Source organism: Equus caballus, chromosome 6, assembly GCF_041296265.1.
Source record: "Equus caballus isolate H_3958 breed thoroughbred chromosome 6, TB-T2T, whole genome shotgun sequence".
NCBI classification, from domain to species: domain Eukaryota; kingdom Metazoa; phylum Chordata; class Mammalia; order Perissodactyla; family Equidae; genus Equus; species Equus caballus.
In genome coordinates this window covers 67,404,880-67,423,802 of record NC_091689.1, presented here as the reverse complement: position 1 = coordinate 67,423,802, position 18,923 = coordinate 67,404,880, and the positions used below count along the sequence as shown (strand labels likewise).

Here is an 18,923-nt window from a genome sequence, read left to right as displayed (position 1 = left end):
GTTGAGGTATATCCTTTAGTGTGTTTTTGTTTGGAGTACCAGTTTTTACCCCCCAGGCTCCACAGACACGCCCGGTTTCACTGATTCGGTTTACCACCCTTTGCTTTCACTCTTGCTCATTAACATACAGATCCAAGTCTTTGAAGTTAATAGTGATGTTACCCTTTTCTGGTTTCTTCACTGGTTTCTCTTGATTATACTGGTAGAAGTGGAAAAAGGTTAAATGCCAGATAGATAATGTTTGAATTAATACTGCTCTCAAAATTGAGGACCCTTTTGCAAGAAAGATGTTTTAAATTACTGCTTGAAAAGTAGAGAATTCACTAGTTCAGAGAAAATTTTTTAAAGTGTGAAATAATTTTATCCAATTAAGGAGGTTAATTTCTGGGAGATTTCATTTCAGAAGGAATAGTCTCTTCCTTTTCCATTTATTTTTCCTTATGTTGATGGTTTTAAGAGAAAAGAAATACTTTGTATCTAAACTATGAGTTAGTGTTAATACTGAATATATCATATTTTGCTTTATTTTACATGTTTGAATACCATTAAAATTTTAGCTTTTTCAAAATAAACTTTTCCTATTTGTTGATTTTTGAAAAGTTGTCAGCTTTGCCTTAAGATTTCTTTTAATCTCTAAAAATAATTCTTGTAATTAATATTTTCTTTAGCTGCTATTTAGTACTTGTGATTAGGTTCTTGCCAATTTTTTCAAAGCTCTTCAGTTCAGTAAAGTTTATGCTTTCACCATGAGATTCTTTGTCATCCTTTTTACTGAGCAAGAAGTAAAAAGACGGGCTGGCCCGGTGGCGCAGCAGTTAAGTGCGCACGTTCCTCTTTGGGGGCCCAGAGTTTGCCGGTTGGGATCCCGGGTGCGGACATGGCACTCCTTGACAAGACATGCTGTGGTAGGCGTCCCACATATAAAGTAGAGGAAGATGAGCACGGATGTTAGCTCAGGGCCAATCTTCCTCAGGAAAAAGAGGAGGATTGGCAGCAGATGTTAGCTCAGGGCTAATCTTCCTCAAGGAAAAAAAAAGTAAAAAGAGCATTATTAATTTTTCAAAAAATCTCCACCAAAACTCCAAATTCTACTCTTTTAACTTTTGAACAAATAAGCAGTATAGGAAAGTGATCCTACATATTTATGAGTTTTCTGTTTGTCGTCTTAATTTATATCAGATATAGTTTAGCTCTGAACATAGAATGTAAAACTTCTAATTTTTCTTTTCAGATGTTGGAGCAGATGTATTGGATTTAGCAGAAACAATGGTTGCATCTGCAGATGGTCTAGTTTATGAACCAGTAAGTTTGATTCACGTTATTTTTTAAATAGTATGCTTTAAGGAGTTGTTCCCTTGAAGACAGTTTTGATATTTGCTTTTAGTTTTGTCAGAGCTAGATTTTTAATGTATTTTCTTAATTCAAAAGTAATCCATGTTCTTTAAAAAAATTTAGAAGAGGGAAGTTATATCTAATACCAACGCCTAGAGCTAACCATTTTTAGCATTTTGGATAAGCCTCTAAAACCTGTTTTATAACCTTGTTCTTATTTTGTATCTTTTGTTAATACTTCCTAATAGTTTCCTTTTCTTTTTTCTTGTAGTTGCTGTAGTGATGATTTGGAAATTCTGTGTCCTATTTGTATTCTGCTTTTATCAAATTTTAGTCTTTAAAAATGTTTGAGCTGTATTTCTCTTATCATAATCAAGAATGAAGCAGTAGCTAAGAGGAGAAATTTCATATGCATTTACTTCTTTCTCCCTCACACCTCCATTTCCCAAAGCTAGGGAAATACATTCTCTTATTGTCTTCATAGCACAAGTTGTGTATAACTGATTTATGCAAAAACGTCTTCACATTACAGGGGCAGGCATCACATCACAGGAGCGTGTGATAACAAGTCATGATCAGAACTAGCTCTAGAGAAGCTATAGAGAATAAAGCATGGAAATCTCAGCTGCTTTGAGTTGCTCCTTGCTCTGTTGGCATAGTGGTACTCATGTTTACCCGTGCATTCTTGAGTTCTTTTGTTTACCATTGACAGTTGTGAACCCTTCTGTAAGCACAATTGCAGAGTGAAGACTAAAGGTGATGGAGGAGGATTAGAAGTAACTGAATGTGTGGAGGAAAAAAAGGAAGCCCTTAGGTCAGTTTTGATTCCCAAATTACTTTTAGCTTACAGAAACAAAATATATTTATACCTTTTGATGCACACTGTTTGAATAGAAATTTCTAAAGAAAAATTAACTTTGTTATTGCCACTCTGAAAGTCTGTAATTCCTAACTCCTGTATCCCTGCTCAAAAAAATTGATTTCACAGTAGTTTTTTATGAGGTTAAGAACCTTGCAAGTTCAGGTACCATGTTACTGCATATTAAACTATTATCTGGAAATTTAGATCTAGATTATTGTTATTAAACACTTTAACTTAATTTGCATTACATTTCATACTATTTTAATAATAATTATTCAGCTTTAACTTTGTTTTAGTGCTTTTATTTTCTACTATTCTTAGTTTCTTTATATTTGTTTATCATTTTGTGAAGGGACTTTTTGAGACTTCTTTATCCGCAAGAATATGTGGGTTGTGCTTTATAGACTCTAGCATGACTGACTGTATCATTCTGCTTTTCATTCATTTAAGGTTCGCTAAAGATAGGATTCTTGCTTTATGGTATTTTGCACTCAAAACTTTAAGTACATTCCTTCAATTGTCTCCTGGCACAATTATTTTTTTCTTCATAGGTAACATATTTATCTACTTCAATTTTTTTTTTCTTTTCCTTTTGAAATTCAAATATTTATCCTATATATCCAAGTGTGGGTCCCCGTTAGTTTTTTTGGTTCTTGATGGTCTGAATGATGTGAGTTCTTAAGTCTTTTTGGCTTGCTTATTTGCTATAATGATGTTCAGAACAATGCTTTTACCTCTACTTTTTAAAATTCTCATAATATGATGTTGAATTTTGTGCAGTAGTTCTCAATATCTTTATCAATTCTTACGTTAGATGCATATTTTTGGACTTTGCCTGAGTTCAAGGAGATTACCTTGATCTAGCAGGATCAATCTTCTTTTCAATGCCTTCATTATGTTTTAAAATTCAGTAATTATATTTTCCACCTCTAATATATTGCAGATCACTCCATTTTTTTTTTTTTTTCTGTCTTCAGGATGTTAAATCTCATTGAGAAATAATTAGAAAAACTTAACACTTTCTTTTTGTTTTTAGCAATGGTATCATAAATAGAGGAAAATTTGCCCTACCCCTCAGATTGACTTCTTCTTTCAAATTAATGAATCTTTTTCTGTATCAATTTATTTATGTATTTTCTCTTTCATCTTTAGGATGGGGAAATAAGTGGCACATTAAGTGATTGAGAATTGAAATAGACTATTGAAGTGTATCAGTTCCTCTTCTCTCTCCCCTCGGCCCTTTTTCTCTTCATACCTAGATGAAAGGAGAAGGGTATTTAGTTTAGATATACTGAATTTCTTCTAAGTCAAATTAGAGCTTCAGATGTTTTTGAGAAGAAAGGAGGAAGTCATGATTGGGCCCAGGATGGCAGAGTGGCTCACTGGGGCACCACAAATCTCCTTGTCTGTGTTTGGTGACAGGCTAAATTTAGCTAGAGTGACTCCTCCTTTCTTTAACTGATGTGACTGTCCTCATTAGCAGTCAACTGTGGCAGTATTCTTGCTTAATTTAGAAGACTATCTAAGCCACAGATAAGCTGGCAGTAACACTACTGTGGAATGCCCTCACTGTGTGGTCTCTGGCACTTGATTGAACTCCTGAAAGTCTTCCTGGGATGGAGCCTGCCTCTTCCTCAAGTCTTCTTATCTTTTGTCACCTGTTTCTCTGTTACTCCGAATTGGGGATTTTACTTGCTGCCTACGTGTATTGGGCTCTTTTCTTGAATTAGTTTCCCTTATGTGCTGTCTGGCATAAGTTCTTGAAAATTTCCAGCATGTGGATGCTAATTTAAAATGGTTTAAAATGATGATATAGGGGCCGGCCCCGTGGCATAGTTGTTGACTTCAGTGCACTATGCTACAGTGGCCCAGTTTTGCAGATTTGGATCCCAGGTGCGGACCTACACACCACTCATCAGCCAAGCTTTGGTGGCAGCCCACATACGAAATAGAGGAAGCTGGGCACAGGGGTTAGCTCAGAGCTAATCTTCCTCAAGGGAAAAAAAGAGGAAGATTGACAACAGATGTTAGCTCAGGGCGAATCTTCCTCCACAACAACAAAATAAAATAATATGATGATGTAGATTGTGCCCTCATTTTTATGTTTCTTTGAACATTGTGAGAATTTGGTTATGAGGAGACTTAATCATCTTGAACTTATCCTCTAAAATTTATTTATGTTGTTTCTCTAGTATTCTGTCTATATTCTGAATGTCTGTCAGTCCCACTCTTTTTTATTCACATTTATTGAGTCCCTGATATATATATTTTTCTTTCTGGAAAGCTTGCCTCTCTAGCTAGATTTTAAGCTCCTAAGAAGCGTTAACTTTATTCTTTCTTCTTTATAGTTCACAAAATATAAAGCATAATGCCTTGTAGCTTATCAGTAATTTTGTTTAACAGTGTTTCTAGTAATATTCATTCCCTTGCCCTAATTTATATTAAATATTTAAATAAGAATTATTATTACTGTAAAATTATTTAAGAAATAACTTTTGCTTGTTTATAATTTTCATTCTTACTGTTTGAATATGCACTCTGACTATTAAAAACTTAACCCTAATCACTTTACTTCTTTCCAAACCATGGTCACACAATATGCTATGATAGTTACTATTTTGCTATTTACTATTACGTTTTATTACTATTTCTTTACTTAAAGAAGTAATTATTTTAAAAAATGTGGGAAAGTGGTGAATCTGACAGAGCTGGGTTTATATACTGACCTTTATTATGTGGGATTTTGAAAAAAGTTTTTAAATTTTGGAGCTCCTTCCTTATATGCAAAAAGAAGAGGATGACAACAGACTGACCAGGTTGTTAGGAAGGTTAAGTGAGGTAAAGAAGTAAGTAGTATAGTGCCTAGCTCAAGGTAGCCTGCTCAGTAGTTCCGTACCACCTGTGCTAAGCACTATACCAAGCAGTTTGGGGAAGTCAAAGGAAGAATCGTGTAGCCCTACAGTCAATAGTTTTATTCACGGCTAGCTGGGGAGCAGGTGCATGCAGCCTCATCTGTTTGCCGTGGTGTGTTTTACAGATGTTAGCGTTTTCCTTGTGGGCTATGGTGTGAAAAAGGTTGGGAAACATGCTATAGACAAGTTCAGTGGGAGGAGTAATCAAAGTAATTTCATTGTAATCAGAAAGATGAGGCAGTTTATCCTGGAACATATGGCGTATAGAATTCAGATAGACATGGGGGTCGCAGTTACAGGAGAGGGAGGTTCTAGGTTGCTATAATCAAATTACCAAAGGCACAGAGGTAGAACTTTTGATAGACTGAGGGATTCTTCCACTGTGAATAAAGAACAAGGATTTGTAAGAAGAGAGGAGTAGGTTAGGGCCTGATTATGGACGGATAATTAATAATGCTGATAAATTTGAAAGTAGAATTAATATGCTTTTGTTATGAGTTGCCTTAATAAGAATCAAAAGTGGACTTTTTGTTGCAAAATTAAATTATGGATATTGTCACAAACCCTGAGAAACTTGCATATTTTCCTCTGATTCTACAAGTAACCAAGTCTGACTTTGAATTGATGAAGATGGTCCCTAGATAAAATTTCTAGATTTATTCTTTATTGATTATTGCATTTGGGAATTACAGTGCCATTGTTTAGTTCATTTCAAAAATTGTTGATTTCATCATAGTGTTTTCCCGACAAGAATATGGGCTTTGGATGCTTGAATATTACACTTAAGGTGTTTTTTTTTTATCTTTTTAAAATATTTGTAAGTTTTATGCTGGCATCATTTAAATGATTTTAAGTCCTAAAATACTGTTTTGTCATATGATAGATTGCCAACTTGTATCCATTTATATAAATGTAGATAACTGTAACAGGAAATTATTTTCAGTTAGAAGAATTTCTTTATACTACTTTTGAGTAAAAATATCATATTTAAATTTTTTAGTTTGACTTACAGAAGATTAAATGTAAATCATGAATACTTGTTTTTAACAACACTATAAATTTGTTTCTTGCTCAAAGAAAAATTTTAAAAATTATAATGTAAAAGCCAGGGGCAATTGGCAGTGCTAGTAATTATGTTTTCCTTTATTTCAGGTAATATTTGATCTTTCACCACAGCAAAAAGAGTGGCAGAGGTAATAAGTAAACAAAGTATTATGGTCCTTAGAAATCTAGAACACATTTTGTCTATTGTGAATCCATAGATTAACATGTTTGTCTAGGCATTTCTTTGGATGGAGTCTTAGCAGAATAGAGTATATAATATAATCTTTACAATTTCAAAAATTTTGTCAGGTCTTAGGAAGTTATGTGTAATCTTTTCTCTAGTGCACTTTGAATTGTAAATACATTTTAGTTTTCATTTAAAATTTTATTAACTATTTAAAGATTTTAAAAAGAATATATGATCATTGTTTAAAATTCAGTTTGAGTAGAAAAGATATAAAGTGAAGGTAAAAGCCTCCTCATCGTTTCGTAAACCTAGTGCTGCTGACTGGCGGTAATACCCAGAGGTAAATTTCTCATGTGGCCTTCTAAAAACTTCCTGTTCGTGTGTAATTTTCTGTATGTTATACAAATGGGATCATTCCATACATTTGTTCTATAACTTGCTTTTTTCCACCTAACCTGATATTTTGGACATCTCATTTCAGTACATACAGTAGTCCATTTTATGGATGAAATGTGGTTTATTTAATTGGATCCTTATCAATGAGCATTTAGATTGCTTCTAAGATTCTAATATTAAAAACAATGCTCATTCAAAATTCTTACCTAATTCCTTATGTACTTATGTGAATGTATACACAGAGAAAGTTTCTAGAAATGGAATTTCTCCTTCAAAGGATATTTAATTAACATTTTGATAAGTTCTCATCACAAGGAAAAAAGTGTGTAACTATGCGAGGTGATGTTTGTTAACTAAACTTATTGTGGTAATCATTTCATAATATATACGTATATCAAATCATATGTTGTACAACTGAAACTTATACAATGTTACATGTCAGTTATATCTCAGTAAAACTGGAAAAAAATTTGATAGATAATGCCAAATATCTTCCCAAAATAGTTTCTCTTATACTCCAAAACTATATGAGAGTACTTGTTTCTATGCAACCTCACCAACAGTGGCTATAACCAGACTTTTCTTACTTTTGCCAATTTGATGGGTGAAGAATGGTATTGAACTGTTTTAATTAGCATTTTTTTGTGAATCAATTAAAGATCTTTGTGGATTTTTTTTTCTCATTTGTATTTCTTTTTTTGTTAAACTCTTGTTCATGCCCCATGCCTATTTTGCTTGGTTGTTGGGTTTTTTTCTTAATAACTTTAAATAAATCCTTTTTATAATAAGGAAATTAGTCCTGTGTTATAAGTGGTTCCACCACCCCCACTTCCATGTATTCCCTTTTTTTGTTTTTGGTTTCCAGGCTGTCTTGTGCTTAGAAAGGCTTTACTTAAGATTATTACAGGGGCCCACCCTGAGGCTGAGTGGTTAAGTTTGCTTGCTCCACTTAGGTGGCCTGGGGTTTCACCAGTTCAGATCCTGTGTATGGACATGGCACCACTCATCAGGCCACTCTGAGGCAGCATCGCACATAACACAACCAGAAGGATCTACAACTAGAATATACAACTATTTACTGGGGGCCTTGGGGAGAAGAAGAAGAAAACAAAGTAAAGATTATTACAAAAAAAAATTTTTTTTTTTTTGAGGAAGATTAGCCCTGAGCTAACATCTGCTGCCAATCCTCCTCTTTTTACTAAGGAAGACTGGCCCTGAGCTAACATCCGAACCCATCTTCCTCTCCTTTATATGTGGGATGCCTGCCGCAGCATGGTCTTCTGAGCGGTGTTATGTGCACACCCAGGATCTGAACCGGCGAACCCCAGGCCGCTGAAGCAGAAATGTGTGTGCTTAACCACTGGGTTGCCCCCCCCAAAATTTTTTTCGACACATCTCTTTTTTTTCTCTTTCTAGTTCCTAAGTACATTTCAGACTTTTCTCTTTTAATTTCCAGTTTCTCCATTTGGGGAGATTTTAAAATTAAAGTTGAAATCAAATATAGTTGAACAAAAGAATGAATATTAGGTGTCTCTGGGCTTCTAGTGCTTTTAGTAGAAAGCTATCCAGAGATGAAATATGTTACTTAAATCCAGAAATATTAAAGTGATGTCTCCTTTCATCTGGAATCTTATTCGTTGTTCAAGACTAGTAATAAGTGGGAGCAGAGATTGCATTTTTGCTACTAAATGACAATGTTTTCCATCATAGTAGAGTTTCTGTGTAACTTCATATATGGAATATAAGCCTGGATATTTGAGGCAGAAGTTACACACACACACACACACACACACACACACACACAATTTGGTCTCATCTTTTCCCACTGCCCCACACAAAAAGTTGAACTCTAGAAATAGAAGACACAAAAATATGAAGCTTTGAATTCCTGCTAGCATTAGATCCAAAGATTTTAACTATTTAGACATATAAATCTGAAGATGAGATCTGGCTTCATAAACTTCCTAGATTATCATGTTCTGCTTCTAAAGAAATATTCTTGAATGGACTAGAGATACCCATAGCTTAACATCCTGAAGAATATGCATACCAAAATGCTCTTTACCTTTAGAGTTCGCTAAAAGTTTTCTCTCAATTGGTGTTCTGCTTTCTTAAAATATTTAGGACCCCAATTAATCTCTCTCCTATAGTAGTAAATCTCAAACCCTGGACATAGCCTTTCTTCTTTCTGCTTTTTGTTTCTAGATTTAAGATTTATTCTGAACTAAATTTACAGTATAAAAATGACTTTTTATTTTAAATAGGACTGTTTTACCAGTGTTCTTGGTGGATGGTGCTTAAGTGTTTTATCTCTCACTTGCACTTCTAGAAAATGTTTATTTTATCATTATGGTGGGATGTGAAATATTAACATTTACATTTGCTTCCTTTTTTAAGTACCCATATTTGTTTATAATTTTTTCTAAATATATATATATATTTTAAAAGACTTTATTTTTTAAGAGTAGTCTTAGGTTCACAACAAAATTGACAGAGAAGTACAGAATTCCCCAATACCCCCTGCCCCCAGACATGCGCAACCCCCGCCATTATCCACCTCTAGCACCAGTTTGTTGCATTTCTTACAATCAATGAACCTGCGTGGACACATCATTATCATGCCAAGTCCATAGTTTACGTTAGGGTTCACTGTTGGTGTTGTACATTCTATTAGTTTTAACAAATGTGTAATGACATTTGTCCACCATTATATTATCTATAGAATAATTTCACTGCCCTAAAAATCCTCCGTTTTGTCTGTCCATCCCTCCTTCCCCTCTATGTATAATTTTTGTACTTCTTGAGTTTAAACTTTAATGCAGATGACTTTGGATGTTATTTAAAGATATAGGATTAAAGGAGATAAAATAGAATTATATCTAAAGATATAAAGGTATTGCTGAAAATGGTAGGAGATAACATGGTAGAAGTGCTGGAGAGAAGAAAAGCTTTTTTTCTTGGTTTTGTTTTTCAGAAAAAATAATTTCATAAGTTATCATGAACATAAGAATTTTGTAAAAAATATCTTCTACAGCTGATTGGTTCTTTGTAGCTAGGTATATTTAAAAAGAAAATCTAAGCATGGGTTATCAAATGTATACTTTGGTCTTTATAATCCTATGTCTTAGGATTCTTTTTAGAAATTATAGGTAGAGTATGTTTTGTTTAGAATGGTCTTGCAGTAGAATAAGGTTAGGTTTCTTTGGAAAAGGAGACATCAGATGATATTAAATGGCATCGTGGCTTAATTGGTAGTGAGAATTGGATGCTTGTGATGTGGGTTTATACCCCAGTAATCTCCCACGTTAAGTCTACCACGTCTGTTGTGTGGCCCCTTATTTCTTATTCTTTGTATCTGTAACGCTTTATTCAACGGCTGACAAAGAGTAAGAATTTTGTAATTGTTTCATGTATACATGAAAGATAAAATTAGATACTCCTGTGAGCAGAAGCTCCTTCTTGGTGACCCTGACTGCATGTCCGTTATTGATGGAATCAGACAGGCTTATGGAGCCCAGCTCTTAGATCTCTACCCACCCTGCCTCACTTTCCCTGCTTTCAAGGAAATGACCAAAAAAAAACTTGGTACTTTATTTTAGAATAAAGTCCTGTAATGTTATGTATGGCTTAGCTAAGTCAGCTATCCATTGTTCTTTTTAAAGTGTTGGCTTTCTTTGTATACCTTACTGTATTTCTAAACTGTTGTTTGTTTGTGTTGTGTTTAGGATGCTGCAGGTGATTCAGAGCAGACTGCAGGAAGAACATTCACTTCAAGATGTGATATTTAAAAGTGCATTTAAAAGTGCATCAACAGCCCTTCCGCCAAGGTGAGATGTGTTTTTTAGAGGTACAGGTATTTATTATGAATTTACTTTGATGTAATTTTAGTATTGATTTAGTTGTCTGAATCTCATATTTCTTAGAGAAAATGTAATCATTATGTGTGATGAGGATGTCATTTTACTCTTAAATTTGTAGCCTGTGATATTGCTCAGAATTATCACAAATAATATTATTTCATTTTCATTTAATTTTTCTCTTTTATATGTGTATGGCATACCTCCGTATAAAATCGTATTAGGTTTTAAGAACAAATAAATTGCATTTACTGTAATAAGGATGTGTAGAGTTTGGTTAGGGATTTTGTGCTTTTATTTCACTTTTTTCTCTTTCATAGATTCGAATAGCAGATATTTGGAAATGTTCTAATCATGAGAATGATCGTTTAAGTTTAAAGCCATGCAGAGGTTTTCCATTTGCTCAGTAAGAGAGGTCTTTGTCTCTTTGAACTTGGACGGCGTGCCCTTCCCATACTTCACTCCTACTCCTGCCCTCTCCTGCCCCTCAAAGTGCCAGGAGCAGTTCATGAAAGTGTATCTGTGTTGGATTAATTATTTACTTTTAATCTTTCTTCTCTCATTGGACTTAGTCCTCTGGTTAGATTTGAAGAACTGTGGAATTTTGGATTTGTGTGAATATAATATATATATATAATAATTATGTAATTTTTTTCCATTTTACAGATGTATGATTTTTTAATAAATATATAGACTTCAAAAAACTACTGTTCTACTTTTGGCATTTAGAACATTACCTGAAAATTCATCTTCAGGGGTTTTCTTTTTCCGCTCTATGAAATTTTCTCACCACACAAGGGTGCTGTATTGAATGCACTGTAAGCAGTTCTAACATATCTTGTCGTAACAGGGAAGATGATTCATCGCAGCCCCCTGACGCGTGCAGAATCCGTGGTCATCTATATGTCAATAAAGTAGCAGGGAATTTTCACATAACTGTGGGCAAGTATGTTCTTTTTCACTTACTGAAAATACTTTAGACAAGTTGGCAGCTTGGTTAAAAGTAAATTCTTTGCTAATCAAATAATGTATAACTAAGGACTAAAGGACTTCTTAAAATGTTGTGTTTTTATGTCTTGAGACTGTTGCTTGGAGCTTCCATCTTAGGATAGAGAAGACTACTAACTTTAAAAACTACTTCAAAACAAAAGTGAAACAGTCATGTCATATTTTGTACATATTGAAGTAAAAGAGCTGTAGGTAAATATGAATGAAAACATCCTCCTTGCCAAGTTTTAGTAACCATAAAGCTCTTCCCTAGACATTTCATTAATTTGTTCATTTTGTTGGATGGCATTATGTTTTGGTTCTGTTTTTCCTTTTGGTGATCCTTATCAAAATGTAATCCCTGACTAATTTGAGACAATTATTTTGATGTGGTTGTAAATTAGTAGTGTTTGGGATAAAGTTAAATTAGGCAAAAGTTAAGGAAAAATATCAGACCACCTTCCTTCATGAGCTGCACCCAGCACAGAAACTGTCGTACAATAAGTACTTGGTAAATTTCTGAATGAATCAGTAAAGCTTCCCTCTTCCCTCACTCCCTACCCCGCTCCCTCCCTTCCATCTAGAGTTGCAGGGCTGAACAATTCTTCATTGTGAAAGACATTTTTTGAGTACTTGTTATGTGCAAATTACCATGCTAGATACTAAGGATGAAACAGTGAAAACGAAAGGGTTTTTGCCCTTACAGTGTTGACATTCTATGAGAGAATCCAAACTTTAAACAGAGAATTACACTAATAATTACTTAATTGTAGTTGTACTGAAGCTATGAAGGAGAAGTATGGCTGATAAGAAACTATATAACAAGGTGCCTGACCTACTCTGCAAGTCAGTGAAGGCTTTACTGAGGAAACCTTTGAACACTAGTGGATGATTAGTGGAATTTTATATATAAAGGAGAGAAGGCATCCAGGCTGAGGGAAAGGGCATAAAGCAGGAAAGAGTGTGGCTGGAGTTCTTTTTTTCGTAATTAGAGAGAGAGCATTAGACTTCTATGCAAAATTATTTCACTGTTTACAGTGGTGAGATCAAACATTTGCTTTGTCTTTGTTGTCCTACTCTTCTTAACATTCGTGTTTTGTTAATGTGTTACTGTTGCCAGGACCCATTCTCTCCATCCCCAACCTGTAGCTGGGAACCTTAGGCTTTCTTGGTATCATGCAGACAACAAATAATAGTTGGCTCAAAGAAATTTAGAAGATTTTATTGCGTCTTAGGCTCCAAACAATATCCTACTCCAAAACTAACCAAAAGAGGGAAACTTTGACAATTATTGTACAAGCGTCTGTATTGTCGCCTTTGTTCCCAGTTTCACTTCTCTGCCCATACCTCTTTCTCCATAAATAAGAAAGGCCAAATGGAATGCATTTGGTTTGTATGTTGTCCTTACCATCTCTGGGATATCCTAGAAAGCCACTCCTAATTTTTTGGTCTTAGTTTTGTCAAGTTTAATAGTGATCTTTTTGAAGATCTCCTTTTACTTCTCAGGCACAAATATCATTCTCAACTGTAATACAAAGGAGAAATAAAAAGAGCATGATTTATGACATAATAATATGTATTTCAGTATGCAGATATTTAAGCATGAATACATTAGATAAGTTAACGAAGTAAGCAGATGCTTGCCACTTGTATGTAGAATCATTAGGTATACACCAGCTGCAAATGCAGACTGAAACAGATGTGTTGGCCACTCAGATATCATGAATAGTATTTCTGTTGATGAGATGACATTCTGAAATAGTGAACAACTGTTTGTAATACTGTAAACAAAACAAAGTATAATGTTCCCTCTGTGTCCTGGGAAATTTAGTTGTGTTGAAACTACAACAAAGTACTACAAAGATTAGTACCATATGGCCTAGATGTGTAGTAGGCTATACCATCTAGGTTTGTGTAAGTACTATAGGGGAGGAAGAAATTTTCCTCTACTCTTCTGGGTTCTTTTGGCTGGTCTAAGAATTAAATTGACATGAGACAGTATAACAGGAAAAAAACTGAAGTGTAATAACATGTGTACATGGGAGAAACCCAGGAAAATTAAGTAACTCACCAAAATGGTCAAAGCCCTTACCTTAAATACCATCCTCTGCTAAAGGCAAAAAATGTTGGGGAGAGGAAAGTCAGAGACTTCAAAGAAAAGGAAGGCAATTCACAGGTAAGTGAAAAGGAGCAAATGTTTGGAAAACCAGAGTTTGTTTGGCCAAATAGAAGAACGCAGAAGGGAGTCCAACAAACAGGCTTTTCTAGATTCCTCCCTATCTACCACCTAGTCCATGTTATGCTAAGGTGATAGCTTGCTTTCTGAGACAGGTGTTTTTAATCTGAATTCTTTTAGGCAGTTAACAGGGAGGTAACAAGAAAAACTTTGAGTCTTTTGTTTCTTAAAAATAATCAGCCTGAAATAATCCTCATGTTAAAGAGACACATTTTGGGGTGGAAAATTTTGTTCCCCTTCAGTACACTCTGACATTTGCACAAAGAAGAAATCGCCAAGTGACACATTTCTTGGAACATATCCAATGTATCTGCTTTGTTAAGCGATGCATGACTGTATCGTTTTTCCTATACATACATACCTATGATATCTTTAATCTATAAATTAGGCACACTAAAAAATTAACTAGTAATAAAATAGAGCAATTATAACAACATACTGTAATAAAAGTTACTGTAGATCTTAGCAACCTCAGCATACAATTTATTTTCTTTCCTTACTAAGTCAAGAACTTCATCTTTTCACTTAAAGGAGAATTGCCAGCTTCACTACTCTTGTGCTTTGGGGCCATTATTATGTAAAATAAGGGTTGCTTCAACACAAGCGTTGTGATACCTCGGCAGTCTGATAACTGAGGTGGCTACTAAGTGGCTGACAGGCAAGTAACATATACATTGTGGATAAGCTGGACAAAGTAATTATTCACATCCTAGGTGTGACAGAGCAAGATTTCATCACCATACTCAGAATGGTGCACAATCTAAAACTTATGAATTGTTTACTGTGGAATTTTCCATTTAATGTTTTTGGACCATGATTGACCACAGGTAACTGAAACTGTGGAAAGCAAAACCCCGGATAAGGGGAGACTACTGTATATTTAAATATTATTACTTTAATCTTTTTTTCCTTCTTTCAGGGCAATTCCACATCCTCGAGGTCATGCACATTTGGCAGCACTTGTCAACCATGATTGTAAGCAGTTTCTGAAAATTTATCCCCTAAAGATATCCTTGAAAAAAGTGTTGTGTGTTTTTATTTTTAGCGCAGGTGCAAGGTAGTGCTTTGAAAGTGGGCTATTTCAAAAACAGATATCCAAAGGAGAAAAGAAATGATTGAATTTATTGCCTCTAATCCATTTTTCTCTTTTCTTTGAGCTACCTGTATTTCTATTTAGTCAATAGCTCAGAAGTTGCTGAGGTTAGGGAGGAGAGCCTTGGTGTCCTTTATATCAATTTGTACACCTTTCTGCTAGTTTTTATCAATAATGAAGGAAATATATTTGAAATTTATTTCAATATGTAAATCTAATATTGACATGTACATATAAAGTATTTGTTAGTTTTGTATAACAATTGTTGTAAAACTTAGTTTTTAAAGTCTATTTTAGAGAACAAAACCAAGTAATAAATTCTATAAAAAAATCTGGTCACATTTAGGAGTGGTGTGTATTAAAAATATATCTCATCAGTTTCATTATTTGACTACATGGACATCATCCCAGTTGTTATCACAACACAATCCTGTTATGATTTGGACCAGGAAAGACTTATTATTTTGGTTATCAGGATTAGATGTGATATTATTTCTTAGAAGTTAATTTATGTATAATTATAAAATGTTAGATATTACTTTTTATCAGAATTTACTTATCTTTATACATTTAATTCCCACATATTTATATGCATTTTTCTCAAAATAATGTTTTAAATATTATACTATTATATCTGCAGATTTTAGGTACTTTGAGAATAGATAAGAATGTGAACCAATCTGTAATGTAGTTTTGAATAATTTAATTTCTCTACTTAATTTAACTGGTTTTATTTTTTGCCTCTTAGCTTACAACTTTTCTCACAGAATAGATCATTTGTCTTTTGGAGAGCTTGTTCCAGGAATTATTAATCCTTTAGATGGAACTGAAAAAATTGCTGTAGATCGTAAGTGTTTAATAATTACTGTTGGAATTTGGATGTAGACAATTGTTCCTATAACTTTAATATTAATGCATTTTTAATAATGCTCTTTCTCACACCCTTGTAACAGACAAACGTATAAATCTTTAAGTGGTGTAAGTGGTTGCTAATCTTTAGGTAGAGTTGTATGTGGAGAGAATTTGTCCTAATGGTAGATAAAACTTAAATGTTAAAAAACGAGCCATAGAGCAGGATAAGAAATTAGAGGTAAAAGTAAGCAGAAGTAGAATTTAAAACCTCTCTAAATATATGAAAGGTTAATGTGTTTATAGGGCATAACTACTTTTCCATATTCACCAAAGAAAGAATTAAGAATGAAAGAAAGTTTTAACATTATAAGAATTCTTCTTTGTATAGTTCTTTGTACAGTTCAAAGTTCTAAAATGTGTATTTACCATTTTAGAAACCTCTCTGGAGAACTTAACAAACATTAGAAACCTAGAGTTATTCTAGAAAGGTTTGGTTATTAACAGTCAGAAGCAGTACATGATAGCACAGGTACCTTTTATCACAGTTTGTTTTAACCATTTCATTTAAAATCTCAGTTTATCCAAATATGGATAGATTATTTTCTTACTTTCGTAGCAAGTACAGGCAGTCCCTGACTTAAGACGGTTTCACTTATGATTTTTTGACTTCCCAATGATGCGAAAGTGGTGCTCATTCAGTGGAAACTGTACTTTGAATTTTGATCTTTCCCTGAGCTGGTGACTTGCAGGAGGTACTCTCTCGTGATGCTGGGCAGTGGCAGCAGCTGCAGCTCCCAGTCAGCCACGCAGTCACGAGGGTAAATGACTGACACCCTTACAACCATTTTGTACCCATACTACCATTGTTTTTCACTTTCAGTACATTATTTAACAAACTTCATGAGATATTCAGCACTTTATTATAAAATAGGCTTGTGTTAGAGGATTTTGCCCAATTGTAGGTGATATAAATGTTCTGGGCACATTTAAGGTAGGCTGGGCTAAGCTGTGATGTTTGGTAGGTTAGGTGTATTAAATGCATTTTTGAATTATGATATTTTCAACTTATCATGGGTTTTTCAGGACATAACCCCATCAAAAATTGAGGAAGATCTGTAATCCTTCTTCCTGGAGGTTTTTGAGTGCCTTTCCTCTACTTAAATAATCATATTGTACGATACACCCTGCCTGTAGGACCTTCTAAGGATCTCTAAAGCATCCTGTGCTACTAGGAAGTCTAGCCTTTGTAAAACTTTAATTAAGGGTTTTATTTTTTTATTAATTCAAATAGATTTATTAATATTCTTTTCAGTATTTTACTCTTTTAGCATAGTGTTGTAATCAGATGCATTAAAGATGTTTTACTTCGAATACTGACTTACATTCATGAATATTTTATGTTTGTTTGAGGATGTTTCACTTAGGGAACCATGAGTGTACTAAATTTGGAAATGTGTGAGTAGAAACATTCTGAGAATTATAAGCTTTATTCAGTATAATCTCATCTTTAATCTAAGTATATGTTCATTTTACACCAAAATGCATTAAATATTACTTGAGATGCTTGTTTGAAAACATATTGGTTAATACTTTGTGTCAGGATGCTAAAATGAGCTATAAATTTGTACAGAAGCAATTTTAAATATAAACAGATTAATCTTTCAAAAGGTTCCCTTTAAGGCTACTTGTTCCTAAATTTGAAAGACTAAGATGTATTTAGAGTTATGTTATAAAATGCCGCCATGGGGCTGACCTGGTGGTGCAGCGGTTAAGTGCACAGGTTCTGCTTCAGTGGCCCGGGCTTCACCAGTTTGGATCCCGGGTGCGGACATGGCACCACTTGGCATGCCATGCTGTGGTAGGCATCCCACATATAAAGTAGAGGAAGATGGGCATGGATGTTAGCTCAGGGCCAGTCTTCCTCAGCAAAAAGAGGAGGATTGGCAGCAGTTAGCTCAGGGCTAATCTTCCTCAAAAAAAAAAAAAAAGTCACCAAATGAATGTCAATAGGTTTTTCAAAGCTTTAAAGCAGATATACTCTTCTCCTTCCTAATACACGTTCTATTAGGCCTTTTTTTTCCAAAAAGAGGAAAATCACCATTATGAATCTGTTGTGTTCGGGTAACCACCCACTCCTTGATGTTCTCCAGAAGTTTTTTTTTTTTTTGTGGTGAGGAAGATTAGCCCTGAGCTAACATCTGTGCCAGTCTTCCTCTATTTTGTGTGTGGGATGCCTCCAAAACATGGCTGACAAGCCTAGCCGGTCCGCACCCGGAATCTGAACCCATGAACCTGGGTCACCAAAGTGAGATACATGGAACTTTAACCACTTGGCCATGGGGCTGAACCCTTTCTTTTTCTTTTTGGGTGAGGAAGATGGGCCCTGAGTTAACATCTGTGCCAGTCTTTCTCTATTTTGTATGTGGGATGCTGCCACAGCATGGCTTGACAAGTGGTGTGTGGTAGGTCCACACCTGGGATCTGAACCTGTGAACCCTGGGCCACTGAAGTGAAGCGTGTGAATTTAATCGCTAGGCCACTGGGCCAGCCCTTTCCAGAAGTTTTGAGGGGATTACTTAGCAGTTACATATTTAATGCTATGCAGATTTGGACAGACCTACAACCTTTGGAACAATTTGTGGCTTGCACCAAAATTTCATTCAGTAGCATTTTCCTGGGCCTGGCCATTGAGTTACTTAATGAACTTACAGCCTTTTCTTGAATTAACATTAAATAAATAAGTCTTCAGTAGTTCTCTGGCCACATTTAGAAGGTTTCCCATTTTTCCTGTTATGTTTCTTTGACCCTTGTTAGTTATTATTACATTGACACCTCAGTCGTCATATGTGGTGAGATTGCCTTTGTCCTTCGTTTTTCCCCCAAGTGTAATTATCCCGCCCGTGTGTACAGCATTGGTTATTGTTTCACCACTCTCACTTTCATCTTTTTTTCGTAAGTACTTAATACTTGAATACTTTTTTCTCCTAGCACTTTCAGCTCTCTCTCTCTGTTTATGACAGGGAGAGTTGATTTGTAAAACACCTGAAAACTAAGCACGAATCAAGCAGTTCACCTTACATCAAAGAGCAACTCAAAGGAAAACGCTGAAGCCCGTTCTCAACCAACAAGCCGTCTGTTGGTGGTGGACAAAGTTAACACCCTTTT

General features: G+C 34.8%; 1 protein-coding gene across 2 annotated transcripts in view; it reads left to right on the top strand.

Moving 5' to 3' along the window:
* The window catches only part of ERGIC2 (ERGIC and golgi 2), a 40,719-nt gene that overhangs the window by 14,249 nt on the left and 7,547 nt on the right, over nucleotides 1-18,923 (top strand). For both annotated transcript variants that reach the window (XM_001502934.6, XM_023643307.2), the window contains exons 5-10: nucleotides 1,232-1,302; nucleotides 6,259-6,299; nucleotides 10,459-10,560; nucleotides 11,441-11,536; nucleotides 14,733-14,788; nucleotides 15,655-15,753. In XM_001502934.6, coding sequence (XP_001502984.2) covers nucleotides 1,232-1,302; nucleotides 6,259-6,299; nucleotides 10,459-10,560; nucleotides 11,441-11,536; nucleotides 14,733-14,788; nucleotides 15,655-15,753 — 465 coding nt within the window. The remainder of the gene's footprint in view (nucleotides 1-1,231; nucleotides 1,303-6,258; nucleotides 6,300-10,458; nucleotides 10,561-11,440; nucleotides 11,537-14,732; nucleotides 14,789-15,654; nucleotides 15,754-18,923) is intronic.